Source organism: Pleurodeles waltl, chromosome 4_2, assembly GCF_031143425.1.
Source record: "Pleurodeles waltl isolate 20211129_DDA chromosome 4_2, aPleWal1.hap1.20221129, whole genome shotgun sequence".
Classification (NCBI taxonomy): domain Eukaryota; kingdom Metazoa; phylum Chordata; class Amphibia; order Caudata; family Salamandridae; genus Pleurodeles; species Pleurodeles waltl.
The window spans coordinates 491,037,332-491,052,704 of NC_090443.1; the positions used below are offsets into that span (position 1 = coordinate 491,037,332).

At 43.9% G+C, this 15,373-nt stretch overlaps 1 protein-coding gene across 11 annotated transcripts in view; it reads right to left on the reverse strand.

Annotated features, from left to right (window-relative positions):
• ZNF653 (zinc finger protein 653) overlaps positions 1 to 15,373 on the reverse strand; it is a 228,577-nt gene that overhangs the window by 208,092 nt on the left and 5,112 nt on the right. For all 11 annotated transcript variants that reach the window (XM_069231908.1, XM_069231907.1, XM_069231906.1 and 8 more), the window contains exons 2-4: positions 13,320 to 13,363; positions 11,510 to 11,725; positions 9,998 to 10,579 (exon numbers count right to left, since the gene is read on the reverse strand). In XM_069231908.1, coding sequence (XP_069088009.1) covers positions 9,998 to 10,579; positions 11,510 to 11,725; positions 13,320 to 13,363 — 842 coding nt within the window. The remainder of the gene's footprint in view (positions 1 to 9,997; positions 10,580 to 11,509; positions 11,726 to 13,319; positions 13,364 to 15,373) is intronic.

A 15,373-nucleotide genomic window follows, 5' to 3' on the forward strand; every position in this document is an offset into this window, starting at 1 on the left:
CCCCAGGGGTAGTTGTTGCTAATTTGAGCGTATTTGGGCTGGAACACTACTGACTTTAAATCAGGGTTGCAGTGGACTCCTGGACTCCTAGTGGGGCATACAGTGGATGTTACAAACCGTGAATGCGGGATAATTACAACCCTAACACACGAAGGGAGTGGGAAATGACAAAGAAACACTTGAGTGGCAACCTCAAAAGAGGTCTAGGTAATTATTTATGAATGTCGATTTCAATTTGTGTGGATGGCAGCAGAAATAAAATATTTATCTTTTCTCATAAAAGTGAGTATTTGGCTGGACAATTATTTATTGCTGCTGCTGCGCGCATGTGGAGCTGTGAGCCCATGTTCACTAATCTGCATCCACCTACCCCGAGGGGGCACTGAACTTATCGAACCATGCTATCCTGAGAGTGAGGTGCAGAAGGGGTACTTGGTCCAGATGCTCAGTGTCCCTAGTACTAAGGGCACCAGGAGAACAGGAGTAAAAGGCCTCGACCCCAAAGTTGGGCCCAGTAAACCCCTGCTTGCCCCATGGCCTTCTGCGAGGGGTTCTGACACTTCCTTTCTTGCATTAGGGACCAGAGCACACTTGCTGTGCCAATATTGCTTTGGGCCTCAGAGCAATGGCCCAAGGGAGGGAAAATTGAAGAAAAGGAGGCACCTTGGTTTGCACATCAGAGAGATGAGAGGAACACCAGAGAGTCTGTTTAGCAAGGCAGTAGCTATCATTAGTGTTGCAGATGCAATGGCATTGGGGCACTCTGCATCACAATTATGAATGTCTCACTTTAAAAAAAAGGACAAATTTGGAGAGCCAAATTTTAAAGGAACCTGGCTGCTGGGAGAAGATAAAGTGGTAATATACTTCTTATTATCAGAATTGTATACACATTTGTGGAAAGCTGATAAAAAGTGGGTCACTTATAAAGAGACAGATCCAAAAGTATTGGCAGAAATCACATTTAGGCACAAACAGCTGTTCCTCGTCCTCCACCAAAGGGAAGCAAGATTCATATTAGCCCTGATCTGGGCTATACTTCTTCCCTTTTTATTTGCAAAGTCCTTGGAGTGGATAACTGGGACTAAAACAAACTCAAACAAAATATAACCTCCACCACCACCACACAACCAACCTTCACTGCAGACTCAGACAGGTACTGCTTGAACTATAGGTTCAACTAAAGAGGGACAAGAGAACGAAAGAAAATTGGTCTCTTTACCTGCATGCTGCTCCTTTGAAATAAAACTACCATCACTGGCATAGACAGAGGTATGATCATTTAAAAACTTCTCAGGTCTCAGCTAAAGCCCTTACCTCCTCCCTCTCCTTTAGACAGAATTGTCCTGCAATGGATACTGCACCCTTTTCAAGGTTGGAGGGGTGGCAAGAAATATCTCTGCCTCAACGGGCCCCTCACTGAGTCCCTCCTCAAATCCTTTCTCAGAGTCCACAACTTCTCCAGTGCTACTTAAATCAGTTAGGTCCGATAAAATGTATTTCTTCACAGGATCTGTAGCCAGTAATGATACTAATACACAGGTTGCTAATGGTAAGGCACAACTTAACCCATTCACCTTATCACCTTCCATCATTGACATGGAGGGTAACACCTAGTTAAGTCAGTAATTCTCCTACCGAATTAAAACTAGTCAGCAGGGGACAATCCCACATCTGAGGTTTCAAGGTTTCACACCCATAAGTCCACTTCTCTTGGGTACTCCTGCCATCTAAGAAATGCAATGGGGAAAGGCTCCTAAGTTGAACACCTAGCAGGCATGGTAGATGTAGAAGGTCTAAGATTCTCACTCCGCTGGCATCCAGATTTAAGGGAGCATCTTCTCACCGGGTGCTTCATCCTCTGCATCTAATCCCACAAACTAGGTAAAGTAGTGCATCCTCACAATGTTTGGCCTCTGCATTGTAACTGTGACCAACAATCAGGCTTTAGTCTGCCAATTCACTGGGGCCCAAGAGTCAAAGTTTGCCCTTCTACTCTGTTACCCAGTTCCTGCCTCCCAGGCCAGACAAACACACGTTGGGATACAAATCAAGGAACAAAACAGCTTCTTACACTGCCCAAAGCCCATTTGGATCTTGGAAAAGGGAAGGAATGACACCATAAGAAAAAGAGGAAGAGAAAAAAAACATGCAGCTCAGTATTCAGAAGGTGAAACAAGATCTCATAATTTGTTTCCCACTCACAGCCCGACTCCTGTCGGGCCAGTCTCCTTGAACTGCGTCTCATCCCTGTTTAGCTGATGCTCCAAGAAAGCCTCAAAGAAGCCTTGTCGAGACTACTGCCATCTTTCACCCTCTCACTCCCAACCAGAAAGACATATGTTAAACTTATGCTCTAACAGACAACATCCACCTTTATCATAATGTCTTTTGGCTTTTTAACCTCATATTTACTTCACTGAATCCAACGAGTACTGATTGCAGGCTGTCTGAATTTTGTATGTTGAGAATGCAGCATTAAGATTTACGTTCAGAAGAGTGTCATGTTTGTGAAACTTCTGCAAAAAAATTATATTATTCAATAAGAATAAAGCCTAATGAAAGTCGAGAAAATTCCTAAAGTGGTTTGGATAAGTCCGAACTTGCAAATTCGCTATTTTAAAAATAATAATGGTCTTTATGGATATGTATATATAACTTCCCAAAGTTACATATTTGTTTCATAATAGACATTAATGGGTATTGATATCTCAGGGGCCTGAATGCCAGACTATTCCCAGATAACAGTTTGTCTAAAATACATTAAACATAGGCTACTATTACCTAAACAGTTGAAGAACTTAACATTTCTTCCATGCACGTGTCTGTATTAATTCAAGCTGCTGCAACAGATTTGATGTATTAATTTCAAAAGTATTGTAGTTCCTTTTTTTAAACCAGGTTCTCTTTGGTGTTTTCCAGGGAAATCAAAGTGAGAGTAGTATTCTTTATTGTAGGCTCTTGACTTAACCTAGGCTCCTAAACTTCCTTTTTATTGCACATAAGCTATTATTTCAAATATCCTATATATGAGTAGCACTCCTAAATGTGAGATGTGCAGCGAAACATGCACAAGAGGTTCACAGTTTGATGACTGAAAATGGGATTTAGCTTCAGGAAGTAACTTGAAACCCAAATGGAGATAATAAATACCAGCCTATCACCTTCTCATAAAACAGTTTGTGGGAGTCAGTCAGGCAGAAAAAGAGGTCGAGCATTCATCATGAATTTAGAGGTCAAGTGATCAAAAATATAATTGTCTGTTTTTACCGGCCATGACAGTGGTATTTAAATGTTATATTAGTAGTATATTTTATATTATTCTTACAGCTTTTTACCCACTCCATCACTAACCAAAATAATAGATCCTTTCTTGTGGCATTTTAAGCACTATATAAAACTGCAGAGCTCAGGAAGTGGGAGGAACATAGTACATGACAATATTGAAAACAAAATTGACATGAATTCTACTGTAGCAAATTTACTTCAATTTACTAGAACAATAAGGAATTTTGCAGCCATCAGAAGGTCCTGCACAAGAGGTGGGTCATTTGTTAGGGCTTATTTTGCATTTTTTATTTAAGTTTAGAATATTCCAAATTAAGTTGCCACATTCACTGCATGTTCCAATTTAGTTTACTGTATCTGTCAACCATACCTAGGAAAGAAGAATTAAAGAATGATTGCATCAGTGGGCATGGCCTGACAAGATGGCGGATCGGACTCTCCGAGACTGAATCTGCCATCCCATGTACATATCCAGAGTAATCCTCCCAGCAGGAACGTAAACTAATGCCCTGAACGGGCATGCTGGACACTGGAAGCAGAACGATACATCCTGAGGCCTTCTCCTCTGGAAATATGAAGCAACAGACAGAGTGGTGCCCCACTGAAAAAACTGGGCCTGAGGCTTGTGACTGCGGCAGGTGGGGCCGACCGTGGAGTGCTTGAGCCTGAATGAAAACATCAAGGTGAACGGGAGGCTCCTTGCCTAAAGTTTGCTGTGAGCTGGGGAAGGCAGTGGGCATAAGCGAAGAAAGCTGCCAAGCCGCAAGTGCACGAGGGTGACAATGAGGCCATGCGATCACAGGCTCACCTGGAGGCCTACGCACCGGAAATATAAGTGAACAGCGGCTTCCTAGTCCAAAAGTTCTACCTTTCTTGCTGTGATAGTTTAGGAGCCTGGTGGGGCGCTACGGCGACAAAGGCAGCTGGAGAGCATACTGCGACAAAGGATATTTATCCGTGCCAATCGATGCAGTAATACAATAGGAGGCATCGGGCAAGAACAAAGAGGGCCACCAGGCGGCAAGTGTATAAAGGCTGCAAGACCGTAAGTGACTGTGAGCCTGACCGGAGGCCAATCGGAGACATACATGAGGCCCAGAGTGGTTGGTGGCACTACGGCCAGCGAGCTTAGCCAAAGCAGCGCCTGGGACCCTGTTACAGACAGGGTATCATAGTTGAGGGCCTGCTCTGAGTGGATGTGGGCCCCATGAGAATGAACCTGCATGCTGAAAACAGGACAGCGGAAGGGGGGGGAATCAAAATAGGTCGCAAACAGCAAAGACCTGTATTTAAGGTGCAATACAGGAAAGTGAGACCACAAAGCAGGGAAATCACACAGGCAGGAGGGCTCCTATATAGGCCTACAGTGTACAGGGAAGACAGTCATAAAGCAGTGAGAGGAGACCTGGATAAGATTGGGAGAAAGGCGCTGGAGGAAGTCCACTGGTACAAGAAGCGGAGATGATCCCTCTTGGATGTTGAAGTGCTGATCTGCAGGATTTACAAGATAGGAACAAGGCGACAACATAGAGCTATTGGCACGAGCACAGACAAACGTTAGCAGTAGGCCTGGTGCACGGGGAAGGACGAAGTACTGAAAGGTCAACAAAGTAACATGATCACTCAATATGCACAGTCACAGAACTTGCAGAAATGGGACACATGGCTGACAGGGGCGCAGGAGTCTGACCAAGGAACGAAACTATCAAAAGCAGAAATGATAGCAGTGATCCAAGGAACCTGTAACGCCCTAGAAGGCAAGATAGACACTGTGGTGATTGAGGTGGGACTGCTACGGTGGATCTCAGCAAAGTATCAGAGAAGGTAACAGTGAATGAGTAGTCGATTGGCGAGGTCAATCGGAGAAGAGGCCTCCCCAAAAGAGCAAAGTAGTGAAATTGACCGCCATGACAAAAACATTGGAAGAAAGGGCGGAGGACGCTTAGGGCAGGTCGCGCTAAAACATACTGCACCTAATAGGACTCCTGGAAAGAGCAGAGTGGACTTTAGCAGAATTCTTCCTGGTGAATTGGACCAACAGAACCTTGCGGCCTGGGGGGCTGTTGCCAATGTTTGTGGTGGAAAGGGGGCACAGGGCACAGACAATGCGTCCCCCACCAGGAGCACCACCGACGGCTATGACTGTCAGAATCTTCAACTATCTGCATGAGGATAAACAAACTTCTTTGAGAAACCCAAAGATGTCTGGACATGGCTCGCAAGATAAGACACGGTGCCGTTTGGGAAATGGGGCACACAGTAACATGGCATGTGGCCATAAGGAGAACAACAAAGATCTGCTAACTGGAGTATGTCCCCGGGAAGATCGACGGATGAAACCACAAAAACACCACAGATTGAGGTCCAGGAAGATGGTACGATGATGGAAGTGCAGATGGAGAGTGATGATCCAAATAACGAACACGGCGCAGAGGAGAAGACTTAGCACACCGCTCTCGGGAACTGCAGAGTTGTGGTCTGAAAACTAATGTTGCCAGCCGTCTACCACTGATGGTTTGCTTATGAACATGGTAACGAGGGCCAAGGGGAAGGGGAATGAATGCAAAAAGAAAGAGAACTGAGACGCTTATATACATAAACACACTGGTTCTACTGGACAAGGACTACTAATAACTGCTATACGGACACCTACTGGGGTACAATCATAGGGACTAGATAAGACAGCTAAGGCGAGACCCAGCGTAGGGCCTCTAGCTCTTACAAGATGGGAAAACCACTGGCCACACTCACCCCCTGCACAATGGGAGAAGTAATATAGGAACACAGTTGGGGAGTACAACAATATTGTGCAGTTTAACTGGGAGAGGGGTGGGTAAACCTGGGTATAAGATACCCAGGATGGTGGGCGATCACAAAAGCTGCCGTTATGGTCTTCTTTGGATTGTCAGGGGATGGATGGGTTGGGGGGGTTCAAAGTTATAGTTATTTACTGTTCGGCTATGATACAACACAACACACATCACACTGACATAAGAAGTGCAGGGCTATGAGAATGTAGGATGCAACAAATTACCTTCCAGCTAGTTGAAAGACTTACAAGAGAGGGGGAACAAGACACATAAGACAGCAAAATGGCACAATACTAAGATTATATCATGGAACGTTAGGGATCTCTGCAGCTATATGAAAAGGTACAGGATACATTCACATAGAAGACACATGGGGGTGAGCATTGCATGCCTGCAAGAGACACACTTAACAGAGGAAGAAGCAGGAAAACTAAAAACAAAAATGGAAGAGATATTAGTACATGTCATCCTTCTCTTCCTATGCCCGGAGTGGTAGCGATATGGGTGGCACCAAGGGTCCCGTTTCCGATCATTTATTTGGCTACAGGGGGGCATTAAATATATATATAATAGATATAAATATACTAAACACATATGCACTGAATCTGAATGACAGAGTTTTTCCCAAAAATTCAATCAATGATAACGGATAAAATGATGAATAGGTTACTATAAAGGGGGATTTTAATTGTGTGTTAGAAGCAAATATGGACAGGCAAGCCTTATGAACAAGCCTGGAATGGTGAGAACGCTGACAAATTATGCAAAACTTGGGATGCAAAGATTTGTGGAGAAACACTATCCGAACACAAGGTACTCCTGTTATTCAGCCACACATAATACTTGCAGCAGGTTAGACAGAGCACTGGGCACGGACAATGTGAGGGCAGAAATACACCAAGTGGGATATCAGGGTAGCTATCTCTCAGATCATTCCCCCTTGATGTTGGAGTGGATCGGCAACAGATACTTGAACAGAGTTAGGTACTAGGTCATGCACACAGAAGTGCTGCTAGATACACCCGCTAAGGCAGTCATAAAAGGAGAATGTACGAGCAAAATATGTGGTATGCGACGACAAATGCAGACAGATCTGGAAAGTGAGTTAGCGGAGGCTTAAAGAAAGGGTAAAGGGAAACTGGTGGGGGGTGGGGATCAATACAGTTTTATACCAAGACGAAGCACAGCACTGAACCTACGACAGCTAACACACATCATAGATGCTGAGAGGGGACATGATAGGGACCGGATATACTGGTATCAGTATATATTATGAAGGCACTCAACACTGTTGAATTGGCCTATCTACAAATGGTGCTGCAGCACATGGGATTTGGCCTGCAATTCCAATACTGGGTTAGAATACTGTACACATCATCTAGGGAGTTTGCAGTGAAAGAATTATGTCAACTAACTGGGAAATGCGAAGAGGCATGAGGCAAGGTTACCCACTCTCACGGCTATAATTTGTGTCTGCAATTGAACCGTTGCAGCCAGACTCTGAAGAGTTATTGTGGAATGCAGGGATAAAGGTGGGGGAGGCAACACACCTGATCTCCCTATACAACGATGATGCACTATTCTACCCACAGAGATCGGCAGAAATAGTTCTGCAACTACTACAACATCTGGAAACGTTTGGGGAGATAGCAGGTCTCTGTATCAATAGATGAAAGTCGCTGCTATTCCCTCTAGGATGGCTAGAGAGGGTTCCAGAGGCAGAACTGGTGCCACTGGACCTCCGTTGGGAATACTTCCCTTCAGATACGTTGGCCTCATGGTGGCCACAGTTTGTAAAACCAAGAATGCCTGTGTATAGACCCATTGGTGACTGGACTTTCAAGGTCGATCTGCTTCTGGAACACAGTGCCACTCTCCATGCTGAGGAGAGCAGCGGTGGAAAAAATGGTGTTCCTACCCAGATGCCTGAATACCCTTCAGACCGCATTGTATACCCTGCCCTGTAGACTGTTCTGAAACCTGGAGAGTCTTATGACACTGCTTATCTGGGCTGGGAAGAGAAGTAGGGTTGCGCTCACCCAGCTCAAGAAAAATCTACAGAAGGGGGGCCTGGGTCTTCCAGACCTTGAACTGTGTTACTATGCCTCCAAGATTCAATATGTCGCACACTGGGCAAAGGGGGAGGAAAACGGAGGGACGAGACTTCTACAGGGTACATATGGCACGTTCTCCTTGATGGAGTTGCTAATGCGCAGGGTACAGAATCCGCCGGCCACTCTACACTTGATATGGCGGATTGCAGAACTATTGGAACGATTGACTACAAGGGTGTTCAAAAGGATTTCCTTTGCCAGAGACCTAGACATATGGATGCTGCTCCCGTTCCGCCGCATAGTCCAGGATATGACATTGGTCATTGGGAAGGAGGCTGCACAACACTGGGAGACCTGTACCCTCGGGAGGTGTTCCTGTCAATCGAGGAAGAACAAGCAGCATTTGGGGTAAGAAGGGGACAATTCGTCCAATATGCTAAACAAATGAACACTGCATGAGATATCTGGCCGGACTTCCCAGATGCTCTGAAGGTAATGGCTACATTTCAATTAAAGTTAACGGCAGAGACAACAAGACACATGGTAACATATGTATATAAGACCCTGAAGAAGGACAGAGAATGGAAGAAGTCAACAGCCAAAAGAGCATGGGGGAGAGACCTGATAACCCCTCTTACGGACACTGACTGGAATGTGGCGAGCAAACTGATCAGAAAGATGTGCTGCATCGCACGATGTTAATGAATTCACTTTAATTGCTTGCACCGCACATACTTAACACAGATCAAACTCAGCAGGATGTAATGTGGGTCGAGGGGCACGTTGCCCCAGATGCGGTGTAGATGGGGCCGCTTTACTGCATATAGCATGGGAATGCCAGGCAGTCCATTAATACTGGTATATCAGGTGATGGACTGTCTAAGAGGGGATGGCGATGGTCCTGGAGGCATCCCCACAGGTGTGCTAATTGGTAATCACCAGAATGCCTAAGGGAGGCAAGATGAGATGAAAGTTTTAAAACTTAGCTATGGTATTGGCAAAAAAGGAGGGTAGCCATTGGCTGGCTGGGTGTGAGGACATCATCTATTCAGTTATGGCACGGAGAAGTGATGTAACGGGCTATAACTGAGGACGTAAATATGAGACGTACTTGAGAGATGATAAGTTAGAGGAAGAGGTTTAGGCAGCACTAATGGAGAAAATGAGCAGACAGAGGGGGAAAGCGAAGAATATATGCAGGACACAGAACCACATGACACTCAGGAGTAGGTTATGGGGTGTGCAAGACGAAGAGAGGCAGGTATGACTGATAAAGAACACAGAGACTGAAACAAACAATATGGATTGGGATCCACAGGAAGGAAACCTGCAAATAACAAGGATAGCAAGTATGAATTGGACTGATTCTATGATAAGGTCAAACAACGGTACTTAGAGATGTGTGAAACACCTGTATCTTAACAGTCGAGTTTATTCAAGTTTAGAACACAATGTAAAGGTCATAATTGGGGGAATGCTATTTACATGTAAGTGTATTGATTGTATAAGTGTGCTTTGCCCAAAGGAGGGTATTATTTGCCAAATGAATAATAAAAAAAAAGAATATGGCATCAATGGACATGATTACAGGGCTCCTCTAACCAGTCATCTTTTCAGAAAGGGAGGAACATCTGGACTGCATGAATGACCTAACAGGATAAATATTGGCAGTTACAACAATTATATGATAAAGCAATACTTTTTTAGGAAACGTTACACTACTGAAAAAATAAGTGAACTTCAGTAAAATAAAAAGGAGCTTTGAGATTAATGAGATGGAACAGTAAGTCACATGAAAGGACTGCCCGTGCCCTACCTGCCCACCCCCAAGCAGAAGCAACTTACCTATCTTTGTGTGCATGTATTCCATGCTGTCTGTCGGCTGCAGCTGCTCTGCCGTGTCCATGCTTTCAGGCTCCGTCTGCGTGTAGGCTGTGACACTTTCCATCATGCCACAAGGGATGTCCTCCCCACCGCTGCTCACATTCAGTTGGAGGCCATCTGATGTCAGAGTCTCATAGCCGTGGCCAGCAATAATTATCACCTGTGAACCTGGCACCATGTCCTGCACAGGACAACGGCTCACCACCTCCCCAAGAGTATCCTGTGTCACACTGTCAAACAAAGCTCTGTGCTCAGGGCCATCCCGCATGGGGACTGGCATGCAGACCACTGTGCCAAGGTCCTCTGCCTCCCTAGAACTGCGATGTTCATGGCAATCTCCCAGTCCTTGCTCTGCGCTCAAGGTCTCAATATGGTGCTGTTCAAAGGCCAGGGGACCACTGTCCTGCAGCGATGTCTCCTGTTGGGAAGGGTGCTGAGAGGTAGTCTGGTCATCTGCCTGCAGTTGCTGCTTCTGCTCCTCTGTTTCCCAGCAGTTATCCTCATCATAAGAGTCAGAGTTGCCAACCTCTTCACCATCACCAACTGTAGTATGGGTGAAAGAAATAATGAGAATGATGCTGACATGGAAAACACACACTTTCTGGGTAACCAGAGCTCTCAGTGTGGTAATTAACGGACTGTTGGCAAACTGTACTGCACTCAACAAGTCACCCATTGTCGCAATTACCACTTAATCCAGGCACTTTGTATCAGATGTTTTACAATGCCTCAACCCATGATAAATTATTCTCCCAAACTGTCCTGGAAGTCTGCAGAAGCAGTTGTTTTGCTTTTCAAGTACTTTTAAGTAGGAACTCTGATAAGAGTTCTTGGGTTAACACAGTGGCGTAACATTAGCCCCCGCAGTGCGAGAGGGCCCTGATCACCAGGCAGGCCCCCACAGCATGGGGACATCAGACACTGGCCTGCACTGGGCACAGGGGGGAGGAGGCCTGCATGCACTTTGCACAGGGGCCACCTCAAGTTTTGCTATGCCATTGGGTTAACAGTCAGTGAGGTTTTGAAAATGGGCAACTGGTGCTCAGTATAGAAAGCCCTAAGAGAGTGTTTATAGCCAGAGTTGCTACAAGTTTACAAAAGATGTACTAATTCTGGTTTAAAGTACACTGAGGACATTACATACATCAATGCTTCAATTTAAAAACAAAGTTTTAACATAATAAAAAACCTATTTAAATCAATCCCCATTGCGAATGAGTTCCACTCATTCTCTTCTCAAAAGGTCAGGTTGTTACCCAGAAGCCCATTAACAGATCAGGTATATCATTTTTCCAAGTTCACCACTTCTCCATTCTGACAAAATCTCTGACTGTTAGCCCCTGGGGACATGTTCTACGACTACTGGGCCTGGTACCGCTGATTGCTAGCGACTATAAGAGGTGTCCAGGTATGGCTTGTCACATCGACCACCACCAGGGCCAGTCAGTACTTCTAGTACAGAGCTGCACGCACCTTTCTCACTCTCAGATTCCGAGTCGCTCAAAGGCTTCAATGGCGAGCGTAGGTCCTGAAAGTAGCGGTGACCTGCCTGGCACTGCCAGACAGCTGTGGTGTACAGCCCAAAAAGAGGATCCAGCTCAGACAGCAGTGGTTCATACGGGCAGCGGTTCTGGTGGTCTTCATACCAGATTACCAGATTCTTTACACAGTTCACGTTTCGCCGCCTTCCTGGGAAATAGGAAAATGGCACACAAGAAGATCATATTTCCAACGTTTGTGCACATGCAATAGGATATTTTATGAGACAAAGACAAACTGTCAACATGGAACAAGTCCAACAAGAAAAGAATACGTGCAAGTTCTTTTGCTAAATTAAACTTAACCTAATTACACATACACATCACTGCAGTGTCAGCACACGAAAGTTTACAGTCGTGATCAACAGCAATCATTCCTATAACCACAATTCCACTAAAACGTGTTGACAGCTAACAGCATCCAAAAACTAAGGTCATTCCTAGACTCCAAACACACATGGATGGCTGCTGTTTAATGCATATGCAGCCCAAGCAAGAACAACTTTGTTGGTCTTCCTGTTTCTCAACCTTTGCTAAACGTTTGGGCTTTCACACTGACACGACCCTGTCCTTCAAGGAAGAAAAAAAGTCCAGACGTCCTCTTTCAGTTCAGGTGCCAAATCAAGACTTTAAGCCAACAAACAAGTTCCAACCTTCAAAACATGACCTCATTCACTAGAACATTCACAGTCGGCAACACCTAACCAGCCAGGCATCCTCCTAGGTCAGTGGCTCTTAACCTTTAAGCTTCTGTGGTCTACCACTTATTCATTACTGGAATCCAGGGATGCCCTCTCGATCATTATTGGAATCTGGTGCACCCCCCGCCACCAGTCAGTACTGTTATTTTATTTCTAAGCAATCATTTACCCCCCCTGAGCCACAGTACGGGACCCACAGGTGTCACCGGACCACAGATTAGGAACCACTGTCCTATGCAACAACTCAAAACCTCTTCATGCAGCAACATATAACCAGACTGAAACATTTGAACATATGGCCCCTAGTCAAAAATAAATACATGAAATTCTTATTTAAGAACACAAACTTAAAAGTTTGCTGGATGAACTACAAGGCCTCACACACAAGTAAGTGGACCAATTGGCAACTGCTTCAAGACATCTACTTACTTTTATTTCTACCAACTTTGGACTCCCTTCAATTATGAACAGGCAGACAGCAATCATCCTGGTTTTTACTTTAGAGTTTACAATGAACTGTACTTACTAGTGCTGTGTTTAATATTATACATTTTCCAGAGGATCATAAAACCCCAATGCCTCCTCAGGAATGTGGAATGCTCAAATAAATGAGCAAACAACTTGTGAATTTCAATACCAGGCTTTTCAGAGACTGACAGGAAACCTCATGCATAAATTTGAATTAACATTTACTGCTTCTGCAAGGCTTCAGTTTATTGTATTCCATCTCCATGAAAGCAGAAGATTATACTGTGCCAACTCCTGGTTGGGACTTTTCCCTCTATGGAGCCTGGGACCTCCTATGATTTCAGTGTATGAATCTTTTGCGATATGCAACTCTGCAGAACATATGCATCATAGCCACAATTAGGTCTCCTATATGGAGACCTGATGTTTAGCCTTCACAGCCCTAAATACAACCTCTTTCTCATATACTCATAAAAAGGGCTACATCGGAATACCTCAGTCATTGCAATATATGGCCTGAAACTCTTTGCTAAGAACGAATAGGGCAAATCCAGAATAAGTATTTCAGAAACTTACTTTTTTCCCTCTTTGTTTTTTTCGGAATCTGCTGCCATGGTTCCCTGACAAGGAAAAAAGAAGCTCATGTTATAAACATAGCTCAAACGTAAGAAACAAAAGGTCGCTAAAGACCAGTAAAAAAGCCAAGCGGTCTTACCTAGGGTTGTATAGAATTAATATGCTATCAGAGAAACTAAGCAAAATTGCCAATTCTTTACTTCGCGGAGTTGTAAAGTTTTCTGCATGCAAAATCAACAGCAGAAAGAAGCATTCACAGGAGAATTTCCCCTAAAAAAGAGCAATTTTGTGTGAGAGAATTCTAGTGCTGAAATTAGTTTCTATCCGGAGTTTTCCCGAGAAAACTTTTCTTTAGCAGATATTTTCACTCTGAAAAGTTCAAAAAAGTTCACAAAAACTGTAGAAGTGAAGTCAGTCTATTTCTCAGACTGCTAGGTCAACTTAACATTTTCTACTGCTGAAAATGGCCCACTCAGTTCGCGACAAGCTTTCACTATAGTCCTAAAGCACCCTTCTCTGATGTCATACCTCAAATACATTATAGGATATAAAAATACCCATTCTCAATATAGCGAGAGAGATGCCAAAACCTGCACTCACCAGCAAAGCTTCTTTAAAAATAAAATAAATATTTGTGGAAAACACATATTTTAGTAGTTTCTCTCAAGGGTTCTGGGGGTAGTCAGCGGTTACTAGTCTGTGTTTAACACCAATGTCCCACTGCCTCAGCTGCAACTGCACACCGACAGAATAACCATGTTACTCGTTTTATACACTTGTCTCTCCAGAAGGAGAGCAGGAAAAGGACGTGCGGACGTGGTATGGAGTTTAGTGCTCCGAAACAATATGAAACAAGCAATTACACATAAACTTAGCCTGACCTCTGTGTTTTTAAAGGAAAATGTCTTCTTGTTCACATACAGGAAAACAAGTCACTTAAAACAACAAACATTTAAAAAATACAGTTGATGCTTGCCACTCCCTTTAAAAAAGCTAATGTCCCAAAATACAATTACAGCACGTATGTTATGTTATGATATGTTATGTTATTTTTATTTGTACCGCGCACAGCTGCCCCAGCAAAGGGGCGTCCCGGCGCTTTGAGAAGGTAAACACAACACAGCACTAAAAGCGGGCAAAAGAAGACAAAACACAACAGATAAGCTTAGACAAATAAAAAGGTCTTAATAGCCCGCCTAAACTGAAGGAGCTCATCAATGGCCCGGATTTGTGGAGGAAGAGAATTCCACCAACTCGCTGCCAGGACTCGAAAAGAGCGGTCTTATGTAGACAGAAGTAGGCCAGGTGCTGCAATGTAAATAACCTACTGACCAATAAACTTTATCCCATGGCGAAAGGTTCCAAAGTACATTTACAGCACTTATGGGTGAAGTATGAAGTGTAATATTAACAGCATATGATCCAAGTCCAAAGTTATCCTATGGACAATAATCAGACGCTCTCCAGCATCTCCCAATCTTTCTAATAATCTACTTTTTACATAGCTCTTCAGGCTGCACTTTTGCAATATCCAAGTACAATAAACTACAGAGGCTACTATTACTAGTTTAATGGTACTCAATGTATTAACTTTGGAACGGTCGAACTTGTTTCCTACAGATACTCGCATATCAGTGGTGAGGTTTCAACTCACGGATCCATCCAATGAGATTACATCTTTTACAAATACATTCTGGGACAGCATTTAACTTACTTTGAGCGCATAGAGAAGGGTAGATATAGTATTCCATAAAGTCAGGATCGGATATTGACTTTTTAAATTATCAACACCTCTTCGTCTTGGGTACCAAACCTAGTCCAATGATGTGTTAGCTCGGTTACTTGAAGGGAAACAGACTGTTTCTTTCAGCCTACTATTAGAGAAGTGAGTGCAGGATCCATAGAGGAAAATACTAGCTTAAATGTTTTTTTAAATATGACAGACTCACTATAATTTAAAAGTAACCTCAAGCACATCAGAGAGTCTGTAATGTGTTCAAAATAGAGGGCGGTGGAGGGAGTTTAACATTTCCCAACTCAACATACCATAACTA